Genomic DNA, 23,740 nt, shown 5'->3' with positions numbered 1-23,740 from the left:
CCAATCAAGTTGTAGCGACATCACAAGGATGATCAAAGGAAATTGGATGCACCTGAGTTCAATTTGGAGTGCCATAGCAAAGGGGTGTGAATACTTACATATTACTGTATTTCATTTTCAATACATTTGCAAAAAATTCTAAAAACATGTTTTCACTTTGTCATAACGGGGTATTGTGTGTAGATAGGTGAGGGGAAAAAATATTTAATCCATTTTGAATTCAGGCTGTAACACCAACAAAATGTGGTATAAGTCAAGGGGTATGAATATTTTCTAAAGGCACTACATGTGTGTCATATTTTGGGCCTTGTTGCTAAAGTGCATTTGTCAGAGCAGAACAGATGTTGAGGATTAGGTTCATGTGTCAAATAAAGCCACTGCCCCATGGCTGCTCCACGGGGAACCCAGCAGTGCATCAAGACTGTCCACCGAGGTATGCAGTTCCGTGAGGAAAGTCTTCCAGTTTCCTAGAATTAGCTGACAGAATGACCGTGCAAATGCCTGACCATCCATGAGACATCTAACTAATAAGGAGGGGGAGCAACCTTGCTGTTATGTAAACCCGGCAACACCACTACATAGTACACAACACTTGAGAGAAAGTAACATAATTGTAGTACAGTACTATTGATTCTGGGCCTGCAATTTTTTTTTTTTAAATTCCAGATACTAAAAATGCTTTTTATTCCGCATGTAAAAACTATAGATAAATGTTTTACTTTACAGAGTTCATGCATAAAGATAATACATATCATTAGAATATTGCATTATCGGGTTCATGTTCACACTGCTTAAGTTAACATTCAACTAGCACCATCTTGTATAAAAATTGATTTGAAATGAATAAAAACTAAACACATTATCTTTAGTAAGAAAAATGGAATCTGTCCTTTAAAAATTGCTTTCGTACATGAATACTTTTAGGCAGAAAACTTGAAAAAAGGGCAAATTCAGAAAGTTATGAAATCAGTTTAAGTTGTTTTACCCCTTGTGTAAGTAAAACATCCAAACCCTGGTAGTTGTCCCAACATGCACAAAACAAAGAAATTAAGCATAAGGTTGGAGGGATATTGTTGCCGCGTGTAGCTGACAAACCAGGTCTTGAACCCTAACCGAAACATTCTCCAGGCCTCTCTTTCATTGTAGCTAACATAATTATTTGTTTGAAGTCATCCCATCAAGTTGATGCGGGTGCTTAAATGACTGATTTTAATATTACAGCAAAGTTATAACTTGGTTTAATTTACTACTGCATTGAGCCGGCTCTGACGCTGCTGTCCCGTAAAGAACACTTCACAGTTTGTTCTTCTTCAATGGTTGCGGTTGGTCCATTTCTGACCTGTCGCCACTGGCAGTGAAAGGGATTCTTTGGTTAACTCTTTTCCCAATAGTCTCCACCTGGAAAGGACAAAACAATTACTTTGGAAAAGTGGACTGTCTATTACTCAACTTTTTTCAAATACTAATGGGACTCACTAAGCATGCTGCTGTGAATGGATCTTTGGCTTTTTGCCAACACAGCCTTCCAAAAGCAAAGACAACCTTTTTTTTGGTCCTAGGGTGTTTTCATAATCTCATCAGAAACCTAGACATTGTTCACAGGTAGCCTAGCGGTTAGAGTGTTGGGCCAGTTCGAAAAGGTGAAAAATCTGCTGATGTGCCCTTGACTAAGGCACTTATCCCTAATTTGCTCCAGGGTTTGCCATACTACTATGGCTGACCCTGGAAAACAACACATTTCACTGCACCTATCCGGTGTATGTGACAAAACATATATTTTTTAGTGTGGCCGTGGTTACTCGCCTGGAAGCCAATATGCTGGAGTTGGTCGTGCAAGCTGTCCAAGATCCTTCTGCCGTCAAAGATGAAGGCGGGTTTCAGCATGGCTTTATGGATCCTCTCATAGTCCAGCTCCTGCAATACAAATATAGACTTCATGTTTTACATTGAGAGCGCCCTTTCATCAATGAACTGTGCAAATACGTTATGTTATTATATAAGTGGAACCAAAATATCTGTGTGGTCAGAGTCATCTCCTTGCCATTTGATGAGTGAGTAGCTTAAAAAATTAAATACACACCGTGAACATATCCCACTCTGTGCAGATCACAATCGCATGGGCGTTCTCACAAGCCTTGTATGGGTCTGTGACGATGGTGACTAGACGAGAAACTAGGATGAGTGAGGATAAACAAGGATTACTTCATGCATATAAATACAACTTTTTCACACAATTGTACAACAAACATTAATCCCATCTCATTAGAATGAGCAAAAAAAGTCTCCCACGTTATGGCAACTAACACCTAACGCAGAGAACAGAACACCCCTTGAAATATCATTATGCATTCAATAAAGGTATTCATGTTAATCTTCTTGATGATTTACTATTATATTAATTTACAGAAAGAACACTGTGGCTACCTGTGGCAGTGTCATGTCTTTCTGAGGGTGTGGGCTTAGTCAGGTCCTGCATGATCTGCTCAGCTTTAACCTTTGGGTCATAGATGTGTAGACAGGCTCCCTCCTCCAGCAGGTAGCGACTAATGTAGATACTAGAGGATTCCCTGAAAACAAAATGCACACAAGGATATAAGTATATGAGCTTGGAGGGGGCAACAGGACAATACGCTCAGAGCTTTGGATGTAAGCAGAAAAATATTTTAAATGCCCCTCCATACCTTGTATCACCAGTGTTTTTCTTGAAAGCGAATCCGAGCAAGGCTATCTTCTTGTCTGTCACTGTGTTGAAGAGGCAGTTGATTATCCGTGAGGAGAATCGTTTTCGCTGGTAGTCGTTTATCTCTATAACCTGGGAGATGCAACAATGAGATGTTCAACATGTCATTGTGATACTGTATTTACTGACTGTAAAACAAAAAAGTGGTACAGGAATGTCTTATCAAATGAGAAGCGAGTTCTGTATTACACTACTTTGAGTTGATGATAAAAGCACACCTGTTGCCAGTATCTTGCAACCTCGGGTAAGTTCACCGACTCGCATAGGTACACAAGATTGAGAACGTCTTTCTGGAAACAGCTGCCACCAAATCCTGTGAAACAAACACAGAATGTATCATGACTGAACTCATCCACTCATATCCCACTTTTCCATAACTGAAACCCAATCACTCAGTCATCCAATGATCTCATCTAACCGCTCAGTCATCCAATGATCTCATCCAACCACAACTTAACTGTTACTGCCCCACAACTCAACCACTCCAGCCTTGCTTCTCTCCCACTCACCTACGCTGGCCTTCAGGAAGCGGCTGCCTATTCTCTGGTCTGTCCCAATGGCATGCGCCACCTCCTCCACATCAGCACCGGTTACCTCACAGAGGGCACTGATAGAGTTGATGCTACTGATACGTTGGGCAAGAAAGGCATTGGCTGCCTATGGAAAAACCAGGAAACATTGCAGGAGGTGTCTCAGATCGTAACGCTGCTGACCTGAGATTGTTATACAGTAATGTATAGAAGGACATATAAATACCAGCTTGGAAAGCTCAGAGGACCAGGTATTGGTGGTGATGATCTTGTTCTTGGGGACCCAGTGTTCATAGATGCTCCGCAAGGCCTGAATAGCATGTTGGCCCTCGGGGGTCTCATCCCCCCCAATCAATACCCTGTCTGGATTCTTCAGATCAGTGATGGCTGTTCCCTCAGCAAGAAACTCTGGGTTTGAGAGAACCTGCAGGAGAACAAGATCATACTTTTAAAGACCTGAAGACATGGCAGGTAGATGAAAGTAGACGTTTGATACGCAGTCCATCCACCCATGCAAGCCTGTCCCCTGAAATCACCTGGAAGCTGAGGCTACTCTTGGTGTTGGCATTGAAGATGCGGCGGATGCTCTCAGCAGCACGTACAGGAACTGTGCTTTTCTCCACAACAATCTTACAGCCACTGGAGACATCGGCAATGCGCCGGGCACATGCTTCTATGTACTTCAGGTCCGCTGCTCGACCCTTACCAATCCCAAACGTCTTGGTAGGTGTATTGACCTGGCAAAGGAAAGGGGAAATGTTTCAGGTGGATTCAATCATGGATCTTTTTTCATCACTGCATTTTGGGCGGCAGGTAGTCTAGTGGTTAGAGTATTTGGCCAGTAAACTAAAGGTCACTAGGTCGAATCCCCGAGCAGACAAGGTGGAAAATCTGTCTGTGCTGTGCCCTTGAAAAAGGCACTTAACCCTAATTGCTGACCCTGGTCGTGACCCCCAGAGGTTGTCTTAGGGGGAGATATGCAAAACAACATTAATCTTTTCTTTTTTTAAATACACACGTGTGAAGTTTGACAAATATAAGCAACCACCAAATTATTACTATTACCTTCAAAGAAAGCAAAACTGAGACGCATGTCTCAACAATACTTCACATAAGAAAGGAAAGTGTTGAAAAGGAGTATTTACAGATATGAAGACCAGGTCTGCATTTTTTATGGCCTCATCAATGTCTGTGGAGAAGAAAAGGTTGACCCCGCGGCATGAGTCCACCACTTCCTGGAGTCCAAGCTAGAAAGAGAGAGAGGTTGTTAGAGCACAAGTGTCAAAAGTATCATGAGAGCTCAAAAGTCAAGTGGCCAAAATGAATGACTTTACGTGGCAACACTAGTAGCTGGAAATATTGGAAAGACCAATACAAGTTAGGACAGATCTTTGAGAAACCTGGATATGAATGAATACAGTTTTACTTAATTTCCTGCAGTTGAGACAAGTTCTACTAAGTTGAGATCTATTCCGATAGTTTCTTGTACTAATATTGTCTCCCACTCACCTCAAAGATGGGAAGGCTATCAGAATTCCAGGCACGGATGCGGTCCTCATTCACATCAACCACGGTAACCGTCACTTCAGGGCACATCTGGGCGATGACGCTGCAGGTGGGACCGCCCACGTAGCCAGCCCCAATACAACAGATCCTCCTCACCTCCATCATTCTCCCTCTCGAGAAAGAAAATACAATCATGTAAGACGGGGGTCTACATAGTATTTTTTTCAATGAATTGAGTGATAAAATAGCAATTTCTTCCCCAACATTTCCATTTAACAGAAACTAAGCAAATACAGATGGGTCTGTCATTTATTTTAACTCCTGGCACTACTGACATCCTTTACCAAGCAGGGTGTCAGTTACATACAGTGAGGGAAAAAAGTATTTGATCCCCTGCTGATTTTGTACATTTGCCCACTGATAAAGAAATGATCAGTCTATAATTTTAATAGGTTTATTTGAACAGTGAGAGACAGAATAACAACAAAACAATCCATAAAAACGCATGTCAAAAATGTTATAAATTGATTTGCATTTTAATGAGGGAAATAAGTATTTGACCCCCTCTCAATCAGAAAGATTTCTGGCTCCCAGGTGTCTTTTATACAGGTAACGAGCTGAGATTAGGAGCACACTCTTAAAGGGAGTGCTCCTAATCTCAGTTTGTTACCTGTATAAAAGACACCTGTCCACAGAAGCAATCAATCAATCAGATTCCAAACTCTCCACCATGGCCAAGACCAAAGAGCTCTCCAAGGATGTCAGGGACAAGATTGTAGACCTACACAAGGCTGGAATGGGCTACAAGACCATCGGCAAGCAGCTTGGTGAGAAGGTGACAACTGTTGGTGAGATTATTCGCAAATGGAAGAAACACAAAAGAACTGTCAATCTCCCTCGGCCTGGGGCTCCATGCAAGATCTCACCTCGTGGATTTGCAATGATCATGAGAACAGTGAGGAATCAGCCCAGAACTACACGAGAGGATCTTGTCAATGATCTCAAGGCAGCTGGGACCATAGTCACCAAGAAAACAATTGGTAACACAATACGCCTTGAAGGACTGAAATCCTGCAGCGCCCGCAAGGTCCCCCTGCTCAAGAAAGCACATATACATGCCTGTCTGAAGTTTGCCAATGTCACAACGTCTACAGACATGGCGCCTCTCCCCGTTCGGGCGGCGCTCGACGGTCATCGTCGCCGGCCTACTAGCTGCCACCGATCTCCTTTTCATTTGGTGATGTCTGTTTTATGTTAGCACCTGTTTTGAGTTAGTTCGTTAGTGGGGGTATTTAGTCTGTCTGTTTAGGTTTGGGATTGTGCGGGATTATTTGTGTCTACGTTTGTAAGGTTGGGGATTGGGTTTTCCTCTGCCGTTTATATATTTGGGCATACGGGTTTCGTGGGCTGCGTTCCGACTCAGTTTGAGGGCTCTTGCCTATTACTGGATGTATTGTACCCTGCCTTGTATTTTGGCATTTTTTGGACTGGTGTCTATTAAACGTGTTTTCACGTACCTTGGTCTCCTGTGCCTGACTTCACCCCTCCTGCATGTTAGAGAATCGTGACAGCCAATTAACATCTGAATGATTCAGAGGACAACTGGGTGAAAGTGTTGTGGTCAGATGAGACCAAAATGGAGCTCTTTGGCATCAACTCAACTCGCCGTGTTTGGAGGAGGAGGAATGCTGCCTATGACCCCAAGAACACCATCCCCACCGTCAAACATGGAGGTGGAAACATTATGCTTTGCGGGTGTTTTTCTGCTAAGGGGACAGGACAACTTCACCGCATCAAAGGGACGATGGACGGGGCCATGTACTGTCAAATCTTGGGTGAGAACCTCCTTCCCTCAGCCAGGGCATTGAAAATGGGTCGTGGATGGGTATTCCAGCATGACAATGACCCAAAACACACGGCAAAGGCAACAAAGGAGTGGCTCAAGAAGAAGCGCATTAAGGTCCTGGAGTGGCCTAGCCAGTCTCCAGACCTTAATCCCATAGAAAATCTGTGGAGGAAGCTGAAGGTTCGAGTTTCCAAACGTCAGCCTCGAAACCTTAATAACTTGGAGAAGATCTGCAAAGAGGAGTGGGACAAAATCCCTCCTGAGATGTGTGCAAACCTGGTGGCCAACTACAAGAAACGTCTGACCTCTGTGATTGCCAACAAGGGTTTTGCCACCAAGTACTAAGTCATGTTTTGCAGAGGGGTCAAATACTTATTTCCCTCATTAAAATGCTAATCAATTTAACATTTTTGACATGCGTTTTTCAGGATTTTTTTGTTGTTATTCTGTCTCTCACTGTTCAAATAAACCTACCATTAAAATTATAGATGGATCATGTCTTTGTCAGTGGGCAAACGTACAAAATCAGCAGGGGATCAAATACTTTTTTCCCTCACTGTACAGTGCATTAGGAAAGTATTCAGATCCATTTACTTTTTCTACATTTTGTTAAATTACAGACTTTCTCTAAAATTGATACAATAATTCTCCCCCTCTCAATCTACACACAATGCCCCTTAATGACAAAGCAAAAACACTTAAGTTTAAAAAAATGGAAATATCACATTTACATAAGTATTCAGACCCTTTACTCAGTACTTTGTTGAAACGCCTTTGGCAGCCTCGAGTCTTCTTGGGGATGGTGCTACAAGCTTGTAGCGTTCAAGTCTGGGCACTGGCTGGGCCACTCAAAAACATTCAGAGACTTGTCATGAAGCCACCCCTGTGTTGTCTTGGATGTGTGCTTAGGGTCGTTGTCCTGTTGGAAGGTGATCCTTTGCCCCCCAGTCTGAGGTCCTGAGCAGGTTTTCATCTGCCAAAGAGTTCAATTTTGGTTTCATCACACCAGAGAATCTTGTTTCTCGTGGTCTGAGAGTCCTTTAGGTGCCTTTTGGCAAACTCCAAATGGGCTGTCATGTGCCTTTTACTGAGGAGTGGCTTCTGTCTGGCCACTCTACCATAAAGGCCTGATTGGTGAAGTGCTGTAGAGATGGTTGTCCTTCTGGAAGGTTCTCCCATCTCCACAGAGGAAATCTGGAGCTCTGTCGGAGTGACCATCGGGTTCTTGGTCACCTACCTGACCAAGACCCTTCTCCCCCGATTGCTCAGTTTGGCCAGGCGGCCAGCTCTAGGAAGAGTCTTGGTGGTTCCAAACTAGAGGTCGACCGATTAATCGGAATGGCCGATTAATTAGGGCCGATTTCAAGTTTTCATAACAATCAGAAATCTGTATTTTTGGACGCCGATTTTTTTAGACCTTTATTTAACTAGGCAAGTCAGTTAAGAACACATTCTTATTTTCAATGACGGCCTAGGAACGGTGGGTTAACTGCCTTGTTCAGGGGCAGGACGACAGATTTCTACCTTGTCAGCTCGGGGATTCAATCTTGCAACCTTACGGTTAACCAGTCCAATGCTCTAACCACCTGCTTTACATTCCACTCCACGAGGAGCCTGCCTGTTACGCGAATGCAGTAAGAAGCCAAGGTAAGTTGCTAGCTAGCATTAAAGTTATCTTATAAAAACAATCAATCAATCATAATCACTAGTTAACTACACATGGTTGATGATATTACTAGTTTATCTAGCCTGTCCTGCGTTGCATATAATTGCTTGGGTACACGTTGCTCCAACCATAAACATCAATGCCTTTCTTAAAATCAATACACAAGTATATATTTTTAAACCTGCATATTTAGTTAATATTGCCTGCTAACATGAATTTCTTTTAACTAGCGAAAATGTGTCACTTCTCTTGCAAACAGAGTCAGGGTATATACAGCCGTTTGGGCCGCCTGGCTCGTTGCGAACTGTGAAGACTATTTCTTCCTAACAAAGACAGCCGACTTCGCCAAACGGGGGATGATTTAACAAAAGCGCATTTGATAAAAAAGCACAATCGTTACACGACTGTATCTAACCATAAACATCAATGCCTTTCTTAAAATCAATACACAGAAGTATATATTTTTAAACCTGTATATTTAGCCAAAAGAAATCCAGGTTAGCAGGCAATATTAACCAGGTGAAATTGTGTCATTTTGCGTTCATTGCACGCAGAGTCAGGGTATATGCAACAGTTTGGGCCGCCTGGCTCGTTGCAAACTAATTAGCCAGAATTTTATGTAATTATGACATAACACTGAAGGTTGTGCAATGTAACAGGAATATTTAGACTTAGGGATGCCACCCGTTAGATAAAATACGGAACGGTTCCGTATTTCACTGACAGGAAAAACGTTTTGTTTTCGAGATGATAGTTTCCGGAATCGACCATATCAATGACCTAAGGCTCGTATTTCTGTGTGTTATTATGTTATAATTAAGTCTATGATTTGATAGAGCAGTCTGACTGAGCGATGGTAGGCAGCAGCAGGCTCGTAAGCGTTCATTCAAACAGCACTTTCGTGCATTTGCCAGCAGCCCTTTGCAATTCTTCAAGCATTGCGCTGTTTATGACTTCAAGCCTATCAACTCCCAAGATTAGGCTGGTGTAACCGATGTGAAATGGCTAGCTAGTTAGCCGGGTGAGCGCTAATAGCGTTTCAAACGTCACTCGCTCTGAGACTTGGAGTAGTTGTTTCCCTTGCTCTGCATGGGTAACGCTGCTTCGAGGGTGGCTGTTGTCGATGTGTTCCTGGTTCGAGCCCAGGTAGGAGCGAGGAGAGGGACGGAAGCTATACTGTTACACTGGCAATACTAAAGTGCTTATAAGAACATCCAATAGTCAAAGGTATATGAAATACAAATCGTATAGAGAGAAATAGTCCTATAATTCCTATAATAACTACAACCTAAAACTTCTTACCTGGGAATATTGATGACTCATGTTAAAAGGAACCACCAGCTTTCATATGTTCTCATGTTCTGAGCAAGAAACTTAAACGTTAGCTTTTTTACATGGCACATATTGCACTTTTACTTTCTTCTCCAACACTTTGTTTTTGCATTATTTAAACCAAATTGAACATGTTTCATTATTTATTTGAGGCTAAATTTGAGTTAATTGATGTATTATATTAAGTTAAAATAAGTGTTCATTCAGTATTGTTGTAATTGTCATTATTACAAAAAAAAAAAAAAAAAAAAACGTCCGATTAATCGGTATCGGGTTTTTTTGGTCCTCCAATAATCAGTATCAGTGTTGAAAAATCATAATCGGTCGACCTCTATTCCAAACTACTTCCATTTAAGAATGATGGAGGCCATTTTTGGTATCCTTCTCCAGATCTGTGCCTCGACACAATCCTGTCTCAGAGCTCTACGGACAATTCCTTTGACCTCATGGCTTGGTTTTTGCTCTGACATGCACTGTCAACCTTTATATAGACAGGTGCTTGCCTTTCCAAATCATGTCCAATCAATTGAATTTACCACAGGCAGACTTCAATCAATTTGTAGAAACATCTTAAGGATGATCAATGGAAACAGGATGCACCTGAGCTCAATTTTGAGTCTCATAGCAAAGGGTCTGAATACCTATGTAAATAAGGTATTTCTGTTATATATTTAATCAATTTCCAAAACATCCTAAAAACGAATTTGCTTTTTCATTATGGGGTATTGTGTGTAGTTTGATTAGGAAAAACATTTATTTACTACATTTTAGAATAAGGCTGTAACATAACAAAATGTGGAAAAAGTCAAGGGGTCTGAAGACTTTCCGAATGCACTGTAAATGCATTTTCTTATAACTTGCCGTAATTGTACAGTTTACAACAATAGTAAAGTTTAGTTTGTCATGGTGTACAACATTGGAATCTAAGAGCTGAATTGCAGTGTACAGTCCATACCTTAATAATTATATAAACAAAGCAATAAACTGTCCTTGTGAGGAGGGAGGGAGCATCACGGTCATAGCCAAGGGAAAGCCTCGAAAATATATATTTTTTAGACCAGCACATCAACCCATGGTTTCAGTCAAGCCTTTGAGTTTTTCCTTTCCCAAGGATGTCTGGTATCCAGCATGTCATTGAGAAGGGCTCCAGCCTCGAGGTCAAAACGTTGGCAGGGTTCTCACCGGGATTTTTTTAACAAGGTGGTGCTGCCGAATATAGCTGGGGTGGAGGCCCGAGAGATTTGTGTTTTTGAACACCTGCCATCTACAGCAAAAAAAATTGCCTTATGACAAGTAAAAAATAAATATATGTTTTACATAGTGGCACAGCCAGTCAAAAAGGTGGCACAGTGCCTCTCATTTTTGGGGGAGAACCCTGGTTGGCTTTATGTGCTGTGCTATTTGAAAGTCAATACTGACTATCAAAACAAAAATTATTTTCAAAGCATAATCTGAATGTTTCATGGCAATACCTTCAAGATTGAGTTGGATTCCCCAGTGGGTATCAATGGAAAATTCTGTGTAGCAAATTAAGCCACCTCTATTTGACCAGTTTTCCCCTCACTCTACCTATGCTGCCACGCTGTCTCTAAATCACAGAGGGCTCTATGTGCAGTCAGATGGAACTTCCTGGGACTACTGTCAGTCAACACACGAGCGTGCGCACACATAATTGGCCCCTAGCCCTCCATCGCACTAGATACAAATTATACATTATTCCCAACTTTTACCATGTACAGGATCTGCCAGATATGAGTATAAACATGTGCAACTGGCCGCCGTATGCCCTTTATCAGTAGTAAATCAGTTATTATTATTTATTTATTTTTTATTTAACCTTTATTTAACTAGGCAAGTCAGTTAAGAACAAATTCTTATTTAAAATGTAGGTCTACCCCTAACGACACTGGGCCAATTGTGCGCCGCCCTACGGGACTCCCAATCACGGCCGGTTGTGATACAACCTGGAATTGAACCAGGGTCTGTAGTGACGCCTCTAGCACTGAGATGCAGTGCCTTAGACTGCTGCACCACTTGGGAGACCAATCATCACAGTAACCAGACCAAAGTCAAGAATCTTTAGAGGGATGATTAGGAACAGATCTGGATATTGAACGACCAAAAGAAACCATAGAAAAGTATTCTGTGAATAAAACTGCATTTCACAATCAGAACCCCTTTTGTGGCTGGTGAGGAACCAATAACCCAAAGCACACAACAAAATCTACAAAGAATGGTTCATTGATCACAAAAATCAATATTTTGCTATGGTTATTTGTCTCCGGACTTGAACCCCACTGAAAACCTGTAGTATGAATTGAAGAGGGCAGTCCATATGCGCAGGCGAAGGATATCAAGGATCTGGAAAGATTCTGAATGGTCTAAGATTTCTCCCAATGTGTTCTCCAATCTCATAAAACCTTTAAGAAAAAAGCTCAGTGTGGTTGTCCTCGTAAGTGGAGGGTGCTGAAGTATTGATTACAGGAGAGACTCTTAACTTGTTATACAATTGCTCTGAGAAAGATTTTGTTTAAGTATAAAATAACTTTTTTTGAGCATACAATATAGCTACTGTAGCTCAGTATTTGTATTTATTTTTTACAGTCTTATTTCAACATCTTTATCAAGGGATCCAATTCCGGAACAAACTAAAGTCTGTAATGTATAGACGTGGGGGTTTAAAACTTCCCACACGGTAATTTAGAAGGTTTAGAACTTGGCCACACGTTTCAGTGGGAGCAAACACTTCGATGTTATTTGCTAGCTAGTTACCTAACGGTATCTCGGTAACTTGCGCCTGTACACCAGTCACATATAATTTATCCATACCTGTTATTTACATGAATGTATCCCCATCTAGTCGATCATCAATGTGTTTAGCTAGCTAACGTTACAAAGCTTATTTTGGGGGGGCTAACTAGCTAGCCCACTAACCACAAAACACTTACCAGTGTTTAATGATGGGTGCGCTGTTCAACCGAATACAATTTCACAGACTATCAACCACAAAGTGATCCCGTTTTATTTTCTTCCAGGGGTATGATTGCTGGTCTGTGGTGATGATGATCAGAAGTGGTGTGGACGCTTGCTCCAGTGAAAAGAGTTTGGTATGCTGAGTACCACGGTGAGACTTCTATCTAAATCTCAAACAGAGGGCAGGGTTTCACATTCCTTTAACGTCACATCCCCACTGATGCTTACCAGAAATGTGTTCATTTAAGAAGACGCAACCATTCAGTCTATGGCACCAAGTTACAGAAGTTCATATTATACAATTTATTACAGGGTAAGTACATTGTTATGCCAATGTGTGGCTGAAAAATCTTGTTGTTCGAAGGGGTTTAGGATTTAGTTCTTTGAGATCCAATTCATGTAGGCGAAGTATTGATTGCCTATCACTAGTTAGTACATGGGTGTGACAGAAACATTTGCAAATGTAATGAAAACACATTATTTCACATATTGAGTATTATTTATAAACCTTGGAGACAAAACATGAAGCTGAGCAAAAGACAGCTATAGCAGAAGGCATATGATGAGATTTGTCTGGGAGAGGTGGTGGGAGTGTACTACAATCTATTAGTCCAATGATAATACAATTCCATCACACTGACGGATGAATGGAGAACAGCATAGAAAAACATACAGTGGAATTTGTAACAGTGTCACAAAAGCAATCCACTCATCGTAATGATTTAATCGTAAACCCCTGAGGCACAACCCAGCTCAATTTGAGATCAAACATGCACAGACCACAGCTGCGGGAGTGTCCATCCACGTTGTTATTATAGCGCGAGTAACTCAGCTGGGTGAAGAGAAAAACAGTACGTTTCGTATCCAGTTTTTTTTATTCTATATTTTCCTTTCTGCATTGTTGGGAGGGGCTCGTAAGTACGCATTTGTAATTTGCAAATAAAAGCCATGGGAATAGTCTCACAGCCCAATCGTAGTCTCTCATTCCATACACATTACCGTAGTGTTATGCTAAGAAACCGTGGTGCTGTTCAATAAGGATATTCTAAAACACTCATTGCTGACGTGTTACGGTGCGGGGTAATTTCACTAGTCCGTCCCCCTCAGCATCATGACTGCTGTCTTTGTGCTGTGTTCCTAAGGAAACAAGGCGAGGGTCCACCCACTCGTCAGATTAAGTCATACCCAGCTCCCCCAAATCGTTACTAACCCAGGAAAAGTTAGGAGTCATTACACACAATCAAAGCACTCTACTCATTCACTTCCCTCTCTCTATCCACCCTCAGGGCAAATGTAATTACCTTAGCCTACTTTTAGGTGCCCCTTTGTCCTAAGCAGAGAGCAGTGCTGGAACAAGTACCCAATTGTCATACTTGAGTAAAAGTAAAGATACCTTTATAGAAAATGACTCAAGTAAAAGTGAAAGTCACCCAGTAAAATACTACTGGTGTAAAAGTCTAAAAGATTTTGGTTTTAAATATACTTAATTATCAAAAGTATTTGGAACAGCTCAAATATACAGTCCTTAAGTATCTAAAGTAAACGTATAAATCATTTCAAATTCCTTATATTAAGCAAAACCACATGGCATAATTGTCTTATTTTAATTTACAGCTAGCCAGAGGCACACTCCAACAGACATAATTTACAAATGAAGCATGTGTGTTTAGTGAGTCCGCCAGCTCAGAGGCAGTAGCGATGACCAGGGATGTTCTCTTGATAGGTGTGCGAATTGGACCAGTTTCTCTCCTGCTAAGCATTCAAAATGTAACGAGTACTTTTGGGTGTCAGGGAAAATGTATGGGGTACATTATTTCCTTTAGGAATGTAGTGAAGTAAAAGTAGCCAAAAATATCAAAGTACAGATACCCCCAAAAACTACTTAAGTAGTACTTTCAAGTATTTAAAAAAATATATATAACTAGGTAAGTCAGTTAAGAACAAAATTCTTATTTACAATGTTAGCCTACACTGGCCGAACCCAGATGACGCTGGGCCAATTGTGCGCTGCCCTATGGGACTCCCAATCACAGCCAGTTGTGATACAGCCTGGATTCGAACCAGGGTGTCTGTAGTGATGCATCAAGCATTGAGATGGAGTGCCTTAGACCGCTGCGCCACTTATTTTTACTTAAGTACTTTACACCACTGGTAGAGAGTATCCACTAGACACCCCATTCTTGAGAAACATCTGTTCTAGTTAACATTGGTCAAACTTCCCTCAAAAAAGAGCTGTGTAGATTAGACAAAACAGAAAATTTGATTTACGATGCCGCCTTAACAAATTCTGGGCCACGTAATACAAACCAAGATGGTGAGACGCTCTATTGAGGGAGCCTTATGGGACCATTAAAATGCTGTTGTCCTGTAGATCCCAGAGTTTGTGTCCTCTAAGGACTGGTTGTGTCAGTTTGTCTATCTGCACAGACAAAGCTCTTGGAATGTGTTTCCTATTCTGGCACTGCTCTCTTTAGTACTATTGCGGTCTCCAATTGCCAACAGAACACCAAACTTCTGCCATCACTTTACCTGGTCCCTAAATTGTAAATAATATTTTGTACAAGATGCCAATGAGTGATATACTTTAAAACAGGACATCAATCGAATCGAATGTAAAAATTGAACATTTTATTTCCATGTCTTTTTAAACGATGTTATGCTGTACATTACATACATGTACATGATGTCATGCTACTATACTGGTAATAAGGCAAAGATACTACAGCAAACCAGGCCGAGGGGTTTCCTCTTGCAAGACAAATCTGAACAGTGACACTTGACCTCTGACCCCATAAGCAGCCCCAGACTCTTCCTTGATCCTGAGTTTCCATAGCTTAGCTCTCCAATGGCAGAATCCAACCAGATCTATGGGACTAATTTCTAAGGGCTCTACATTTAACAAATGTGTTTTACAACATAACATATTTTAACCTGGGATTGCACCAGACTTTTGAAGAGTCATGTTTCAGGAGAAAAACACACTGCAAGCAGTGGATGAAACAGGCTGTTCTCATCTCCAAGGCTATGCCCCAAGCATACGCCATCTAAAGCTTCCACTCTGCCAAGATGCCTCTTTCAACAGTGCTGGCTGAGAAGAGTTTATTGGTGCAATGGCCAGGAGTTGTTTGACCAATAGCACACAACACCTCTGGCAACACATGATGGGCATGACTTCCACAAGTATCTTTTAATCACTGTCGCTGTCACTGTCTCCTTCATCCTCTTCCTTTTTTGCCTCAGTCTCTTCCATCAGTCCAGAAAAGAAATCATCCCCACCCCCATAGGCTTTCTTGCTGAGGGACTTGAGGTTCCCATCTTTCTTCTTCCGCTTCCGGTAGTCACTGACTGTCATGTCGCGGAGACTTGAAATGTCCCAGAACTTGATCATCTGGTCGTGGGCACAGCTCGCCAGGAAACGTGAGTCGCGAGAGCGGGCAATTTGCTCAATAGGCTCCCCAACATGCTGCCCTATGCAGCCCAGTACCCGATTGGGCAGGAGGTTTATGGCACTGTCAAGAGGGAGAGATAGATTCTAATTAGTCTAAGTAAAAACTTCAGTACTGTATCACTGAAAACTAAAAATGGTCCTAAGGAAAAATCAAGCCATGTCATAAGTATATTTGGCATACTCTTGCCCTCTATAGGAGATTTGAAGAACACCACCTTGCAAAAGAATCTTCCTCAAATCTGTGCTTTGCATGTTATCATCTAATGCAGACGACAACTAACTTAACATACTACTTCTAAATAATTAAAGTCTCCAAAACCATTAAACTCTTTAGATCCTATATAAAATCCAACTGAACACTTACCGTATAACTCCATCCATGGAGGCAGCACACAGTATACTGTCTGTAATGGGAACAATGCAGTCCACAGATTCTGCCTTCACAGCGAAGCGGTCACTGGTGGCTCCAAAGCCATTCCAGTTGAAGATGTACATAGTCCCTTCACTGGAGCCACACACCACCTTCTTCCCTCGCTGTGTGATGAGGCAGAGAACAGTGGACAGCTTAAGTTATTGACTCAGAACGTCTTTTTAGATAATGCAAGGATTTCAAGTGTCTCAGCCAGTAGACTAGCCAGTCCTGAACCGTCAGATAAAGAGGATGAGACACTCACTTTCATAATGGCCACCGAGGTAAGGTCCCCACTCTGGAACTCTGACAGGAGCTCAAATCGCCGCCTCTTGATGTTGAAGACCCCCATCGTCCCATCACCACTGTGACATAAAACATAATTCATGTCAGTTGACAAGTCACAGCTGTACATGCTAGTCTCAATGAATAGAGCCACTGAAAACACTTATTCAATTATCCATCCCCATCCCGTGTCTGAACTGAACTCTCACCTGGAGGTGAGAAGCATTCTCTTGGCCTGGTCAATAGCAATGCCGCTGATATAGTCATCATGATGCTTCAGGTCCATGAACGATGTGCCCTTCCTCATGTCCCAAACCTTCAGTGTCCCCCCATCATCCCCGGTGGCGAGCACATTCTCATCCACCAGCAGCAGTGCATTGATTGGGACACTGGTCAAATATGGGTGAAGGTGAGGAACACAGACATTGCAACCACAATAGTGCAATAGTATCATTAGGCTCTCTCTGCTTTGGACAGTCTCAGAGTTAAGCAATTGGACAACAGAACATGGATCAAGTGAGGGTGTAGAAAGAAAAAAATTAAGAGCCCTAAACTAGTGACATCAATGAACTAAAGAGACTTTACCTGTGGGCTTTGGCGATGCGTGTGACAAGTTTTCCCCCTTCCACATCCATGAGATGGACTGACTTGTCTTTTGAAACGCTGAACAGTTCTACATACACAGAAAAGGAAATACTGGTTGATGTTTAACCATTTAAAACATAACATTAGACAGAAGGGCCCAGCAAGTTGTGTGGACCAACATGATGATAAAAATGTATCACAAGCTAAATAAATGCAAGGCAACCAAACCCTACCAGTGATCACACTTACTCTGTCCATCATGAGAGAAAGCAACTTCCCTGCAGGACTTGAGGTGATGTCCAGACGACCATAGCTCCTTGCTCTCCCCCTCTGTGCACGAGTAGGAGTATCTGGGGATGCAAAACAATGACGTTCACATCCACAATGGCACTTACATTTATGTAAATGTTCATAAGCATCACAAGTGGTTGTATTTCTTACACGTAAATATCACCGTCAATATCCCCGGCAGCAAAAATATCTTGTTTTGGATGGAAGGCCAATGTGTTGACAATTGCGTCGAGTTTGATGTCCTCTGGCGTTTCACGGATCCTTGGCTCTCTTGGTTCCTCTGCCGGTTCGTCTTCCTATGAGAATATGATAGAGAAAAGACTACTATAATAGGCTGTCATTAAATGTGATGATACCGAAGCCTTATAACCTAGTTGCATGCATGATTGTTAATTACCTCAGAATCTTGATCTTTTTTCAAATCATATTTTGTTTCCTCTGCCGACTCATCCTATAGAATGGGATAGAAAAAGACTGTCAGATTGGCTTAATAAAATAGTTGAAATGTGGTGATGTACACATTCGGACTAGAGCTGAAGCATGTATGAATGGTTAGCTAATTTAGCTACCCCGGTATCTTCTGTTCTAAAATCATCCGAACCAGTCATTATCGAAATAGCCCCGACTTCCTGAATAATGTAGGCAAAAACAACACCATTGATAAGTCACAATCACGTTTAGCCATTGACAAAAACTTGTTTAAAGAGGGCTAACTCCAGAATTGTCGTATGATAAAGATACTCGTGGTCTCACCAAGGAAGCCGCCATTATGCATTCTGTAGACGTCAACCAAGCCAAAGATGCATTCAAACGCGCACATTTTGCAACGTTTCTAATGTTGCGAAATTAACCAAAACGTTGCAAAATGAACCAGGCATACCCTCGGTTGGGCCAAAAGCGGACAATGCCCATTAGGGCAGCAACAAACGCAAACAGAAGGAAAAAAAATGTATTTCATAAAAATACATTCAGCTAAATAAATGTATCTAGCTAGTTACACTGAAATAAAACATTGAAACTTTTTTCGAATGACTCCAACACATAGACTGTAAAAAGCTCCAACGACTGCCACACGAGGTCTCCCTCTGCCAAATCCTACACAATTTTATACTGTTGCAATGGTGGATTACATTTCGTTGCTGAGGTTCATATCACATCCCTTTGCTCCTCATGTAGCCTACTGCTCTACAGATCATGGGTCCCCAGATCAAGGTTTTTAGTGGCCCTAAAGCAAAATTTGATCTTTGGGCCCAACACCTTGTGACATCAACCATTGATCTCGAAAGGTTGCTGGATCGAAACCCCAAGCGGACAAGGTAAAAAGCTGTTGTTCTGCCCTCGAGCAAGGCAGTTGACCCAGTGTTCCCCGGGCACCGATGATGTGGTTGATTACGGTAGCCTCCGGCACCTCTCTGATTCAGAGGAGTTAGGTATCCCTTTTTCCTTTCCCTTTATTTCTTGCAGACACCCATTTGGGTCACGGCGCCATGTGACTGACTGCGGTTCTAACCAGGATCTCCTGTGCGCCACAAGTCTGCTGAGCTAAAGGCAAGGCATCATCTCAGGGAGCTAACACAAGTCTTCAGGTCTCAGACGAGGTTAATTACCAGAGCATTATTCACCGAACAACTTCTGTTAATGACTGGGTGCACATTTGTGTTTTTGCCCTAGCAGTACACACCTCTCCACAGGAACAGGATTAAGAAACACTTCTGTAGCAAATGGTGGTGGGAGAGTGTATATTGCATTAGCGAGAATTATAATTGATTGATTAATGTTGATCACATCTCTGAAAAATAGCTGCCATGAGAAAACACATTGTGGATATTATTATTATTATTTTGTTTTATGTTTGTATTCTGTTTAGGCTATCTTCATTTGGCTATCACATCCCCCCAATAGAATCCCCATACTTTAACGATGACAGCTTCTCCATCCTAGAGGGGGAGAGCAACAATTTCCTGCCCCAGGGACACGTACTAGTCTGTGGCGACCTAAATGCCAGAACTGGACAAGAACCTGACACCCTCAGCACACAGGGGGACAAACACCTACCTGGGGGGGGCAGCATTCCCTCCCCCATATGGGCCCCTAGACACAACTACGACAACATAACAAACAAAAACGGTCACAACTCATGCAGCTCTGTTGGACGCTGGGTGTGTACATACAGTGGCTTGCGAAAGTATTTACCCCCCTTGGCATTTTTCCTATTTTGTTGCCTTACAACTGGGAATTAAAATTGATTTTTGTGGGGTTTGTATCATTTGATTTACACAACATGCCTACCACTTTGAAGATGCAAAATATGTTTTATTGTGAAGCAAACAAAAAATAAGACAAAAAAACACAACTTGAGCATGCATAACTATTCATCCCCCCCAAAGTAAATACTTTGTAGAGCCACCTTTTGCAGCAATTACAGCTGCAAGTCTCTTGGGGTATGTCTCTATAAGCTTGGCACATCTAGCCACTGGAAATTTTGCCCATTCTTCAAGGCAAAACTTCTCCAGCTCCTTCGAGTTGGATGGCTTCCGCTAGTGTACAGCAATCTTTAAGTCATACCACAGATTCTCAATTGGATTGAGGTCTGGGCTTTGACTAGGCCATTCCAAGACATTTAAATGTTTCCCCTTAAACCACTCGAGTGTTGCTTTAGCAGTATGCTTAGGGTCATTGTCCTGCTGGAAGGTGAACCTCCGTGAAAGTCTCAAATCTCTGGAAGACTGAAACAGGTTTCCCAAGAATTTCCCTGTATTTAGCGCCATCCATCATTCCTTCAATTCTGACCAGTTTCCCAGTCCCTGCCGATGAATAACATCCCCACAGCATGATGCTGCCACCACCATGCTTCACTGTGGGGATGGTGTTCTTGGGTGATGAGAGGTGTTGGGTTTGCGCCAGACATAGCGTTTTCCTTGATGGCCAAAAAGCAACATTTTAGTCTCATCTGACCAGAGTACCTTCTTCCATATGTTTTGGGAGTCTCCCACATGCCTTTTGGCAAACACCAAACGTGTTTGCTTATTTTTTTCTTTAAGCAATGGCTTTTTTCTGGCCACTCTTCTGTAAAGCCCAGCTCTGTGGAGTGTACTGCTTAAAATGGTCCTATGGACAGATACTCCAATCTCCACTGTGGAGCTTTTCAGCTCCTTCAGGGTTATCTTTGGTCTCTTTGTTGTCTCTCTGATTAATGCCCTCCTTGCCTGGTCCGTGAGTTTTGGTGGGCGGCCCTCTCTTGGCAGGTTTGTTGTGGTGCCATATTCTTTCTATTTTTTAATAATGGATTTAATGGTGCTCCGTGGGATGTTCAAAGTTTCGGACATTTTTTTATAACCCAACCCTGATCTGTACTTCTCTGTAACTTTGTCCCTGACCTGTTTGGAGAGCTCCTTGGTCTTCATGGTACCCCTTGCTTGGTGGTGCCCCTTGCTTAGTGGTGTTGCAGACTCTGGGGCCTTTCAGAACAGGTGTGTGTGTGTATATATATATATATATATATTATATATATATATATATATATATATATATATATATATATACTCAGATCATATGACAATTAGATTGCACACAGGTGGACTTTATTTAATGAATTATATGACTTCTGAAGGTAATTGGTTGCACCAGATCTTATTTAGGGGCATCATATCAAAGGGGGTGAATACATATGCACGCACCAGTTTTCCATTCGTAATTGTTTTTAATTTTTTGAAACAAGTAATTTTTTTAATTTCACTTCTCCAATTTTGGCTATTTTGTGTATGTCTATTACATGAAATCCAAATAAAAAATCAATTTAAATTACAGGTTGTAATGCAACAAAACAGGAAAAATGCCAAGGGGGATGAATACTTTTGCAAGGCACTGTAGTCAATGTTAGGCTTCGAGGGGACTCCTATGGTAGGTACACATATAGCTCATCACTTGGCAGTAGTACTGTAGGCTACTTTATCACTGACCTCAATCCAGAGTCTCTTACAGCATTCACAGTCAGTCCACTGACACCCCTATCAGATCACAGCAAAATCACACTCTACTTGAACAGAGCTTTGCTCAATCATGAGGCATCAAAGCCAAAGGAACTGAATAATATTAAGACATGCAACAACAAATTCAATCCCTTCTAGACAATTTCCCAGACAAAATGTTTCACTGTAATAGTGAAGGTGAAAACTTAGAAAACCTAAACAGGGAAGCTGAGAGGTCAAATATACTATCAAATCTAAAAATGTCAAGCAGACAACCTAAGAAAATGAACAACAATGACAAATGGTTTGATGAAAAATGCTAAAACCTAAGAAAGAAAATGAGAAACCTGTCCAACCAAAAACATAGAGACCCAGACAACCTCTTTGAATCAAATCTAATCAAATCAAAGTTTATTTGTCACATGCACTGAATACAACAGGTGTAGACCTTACAGGGAAATGCTTACTTACAGGCTCTAACCAATAGTGCAAAAAAGGTATTAGGTGAACAATAGGTAGGTAAAGAAATAAAACAATAGTAAAAAGACAGGCTATATACAGTAGCGAGGCTATAAAAGTAGCAAGGCTACATACAGACACCGGTTAGTCAGGCTGATTGAGGTAGTATGTACATGTCGATATGGTTAAAGTGAGTATGCATATATGATGAACAGAGAGCAGCAGTAGCGTAAAAGAGGGGTTGGCGGGTGGTGGGTGGGACACAATGCAGATAGCCCAGTTACCCAATGTGCGGGAGCACTGGTTGGTCGGCCCAATTGAGGTAGTATGTACATGAATGTATAGTTAAAGTGACTATGCATATATGATAAACAGAGATTAGCAGCAGCGTAAAAAGAGGGGTTGGGGGGGGCACACAATGCAAATCGTCCGGGTAGCCATTTGATTACCTGTTCAGGAGTCTTATGGCTTGGGGGTAAAAACTGTTGAGAAGTCTTTTTGTCCTAGACTTGGCACTCTGGTACCGCTTGCCATCCGGTAGTAGAGAGAACAGTCTATGACTGGGTGGCTGGGGTTTTTGATAGGTAGACAAGTGAAAATTATGGTCAGTAAAGAAAACTTTAAGTTCGTCTCGTCATACAGAAGTGCACTGGTTATCAAGAGGCAAAGTATTGACACGATTTTTTGAATTGATGTAAAAGCGTTACATGGTCGCTGCCCATATCATTGCATAATGCAGAAAATACACAAGAGTTCAGGGGCCTTGCTTTAACAAAGTTAACCATTTTCACTGTAGTGTCCAAAACGTCTTTCAAGCTGTCAGGCTTTCCCTTGGCAGCAAGAGTGTCGTATGGATTAGACCAACACGCAGCGGGAATGTGTATACTCATCTTCTTTTTATTAGGTAGAAAGAAGGAAAACCGAAACAAAACACACGTATACAAAAACACAACACCGATAACAGTCTTGTCAGGCACACAGCTAAACAAGAAACAACTACCCACAAAATCCCACAGCAAAACACCCCTCTTAAATAGGACCTTCAATTAGAAGCAACTAGGAGCAGCTGCTTCCAATTGAAGGTCAACCCCATTAACTAAACATAGAACTAGACATACTAGAAAAACGTAGAAATATACTAACATAGAACATAGCCCAACAAACCCCGAAACACTCTAAACAAACACACCCCTGCCACGTCCTGACCAAACTACAATAACAAATAACCCCTTTACTGGTCAGGACGTGACAAAGAGCCTCTCGGTGGATGCTGCAGTGTACCCAAATGGCGTCGGGAGCAACTGCTTGCACGCTCGTTACCACTCCACTATGTATTCCTGTCATGGCTTTTGCGGCATCAGTACAGATACCAACACATCTTGACCACCAAAGTCCATTTGATGTCACAAAGCTGTCCAGTACTTCAAAAATATCCTCTCATATTGTCCTGGTTTCCAGTGGTTTGCAGAAGAGGATGTCTTCCTTAATTATCCCCCCATAAACTTAGCAGACATATACCAGGAGCTGTGCCAGGCCCGCCACGTCTGTTGACTCATCCAGCTGTAACGCATATAATTCACTGGCTTATATGCGAAGCAGTAATTGTTTCAAAACATCTCCTGCCATGTCACTGATGTGTTGTGAAACAGTGTTGTTTGATGAAGGCATTGTCTGTATAGTTTTTTGGGCCTTTTCTCCCAGC

At 41.8% G+C, this 23,740-nt stretch overlaps 2 protein-coding genes across 3 annotated transcripts; both read right to left on the bottom strand.

Annotated features, from left to right (window-relative positions):
- Positions 1–631: 631 nt before the first annotated feature.
- LOC106563617 (UDP-glucose 6-dehydrogenase) lies at positions 632–12,772 on the bottom strand. The gene is made up of 12 exons (XM_014129348.3): positions 12,569–12,772; positions 4,780–4,948; positions 4,416–4,517; positions 3,807–4,007; positions 3,497–3,694; positions 3,250–3,397; positions 2,959–3,053; positions 2,682–2,812; positions 2,425–2,567; positions 2,081–2,172; positions 1,804–1,914; positions 632–1,398 (listed from the first exon to the last, which is right to left on the bottom strand). The coding sequence occupies exons 2-12, from the start codon at positions 4,939–4,941 to the stop codon at positions 1,294–1,296; spliced, it is 1,488 nt and encodes a 495-aa protein (XP_013984823.1). The 5' UTR covers positions 4,942–4,948; positions 12,569–12,772; the 3' UTR covers positions 632–1,293.
- A 2,429-nt stretch (positions 12,773–15,201) lies between these two features.
- On the bottom strand, positions 15,202–18,413 carry wdr55 (WD repeat domain 55). Of its 2 annotated transcripts, XM_014129346.3 has the most exons (10): positions 18,365–18,411; positions 18,181–18,240; positions 18,009–18,062; positions 17,762–17,907; positions 17,570–17,670; positions 17,321–17,408; positions 16,945–17,124; positions 16,716–16,815; positions 16,406–16,575; positions 15,202–16,102 (listed from the first exon to the last, which is right to left on the bottom strand). In XM_014129346.3, exons 1-10 carry the CDS (start codon positions 18,377–18,379, stop codon positions 15,781–15,783), a joined length of 1,236 nt encoding a protein of 411 aa, XP_013984821.1. In that variant the 5' UTR covers positions 18,380–18,411; the 3' UTR covers positions 15,202–15,780. The 2 variants fall into 2 exon arrangements, with proteins under 2 accessions (XP_013984821.1, XP_013984822.1); XM_014129347.3 differs by lacking the exon at positions 18,181–18,240 and having other exon boundaries at positions 18,365–18,413.
- Between the last annotated feature and the right edge of the window lie 5,327 nt (positions 18,414–23,740).

The sequence above is a fragment of the Salmo salar genome, chromosome 11 (genome assembly GCF_965601325.2).
Source record: "Salmo salar chromosome 11, fSalSal1, whole genome shotgun sequence".
Taxonomy (NCBI): Eukaryota; Metazoa; Chordata; class Actinopteri; order Salmoniformes; family Salmonidae; genus Salmo; species Salmo salar.
The sequence above is the reverse complement of the archived record's forward strand: the minus strand, read 5'-3'. Positions and strand labels throughout refer to the sequence as shown.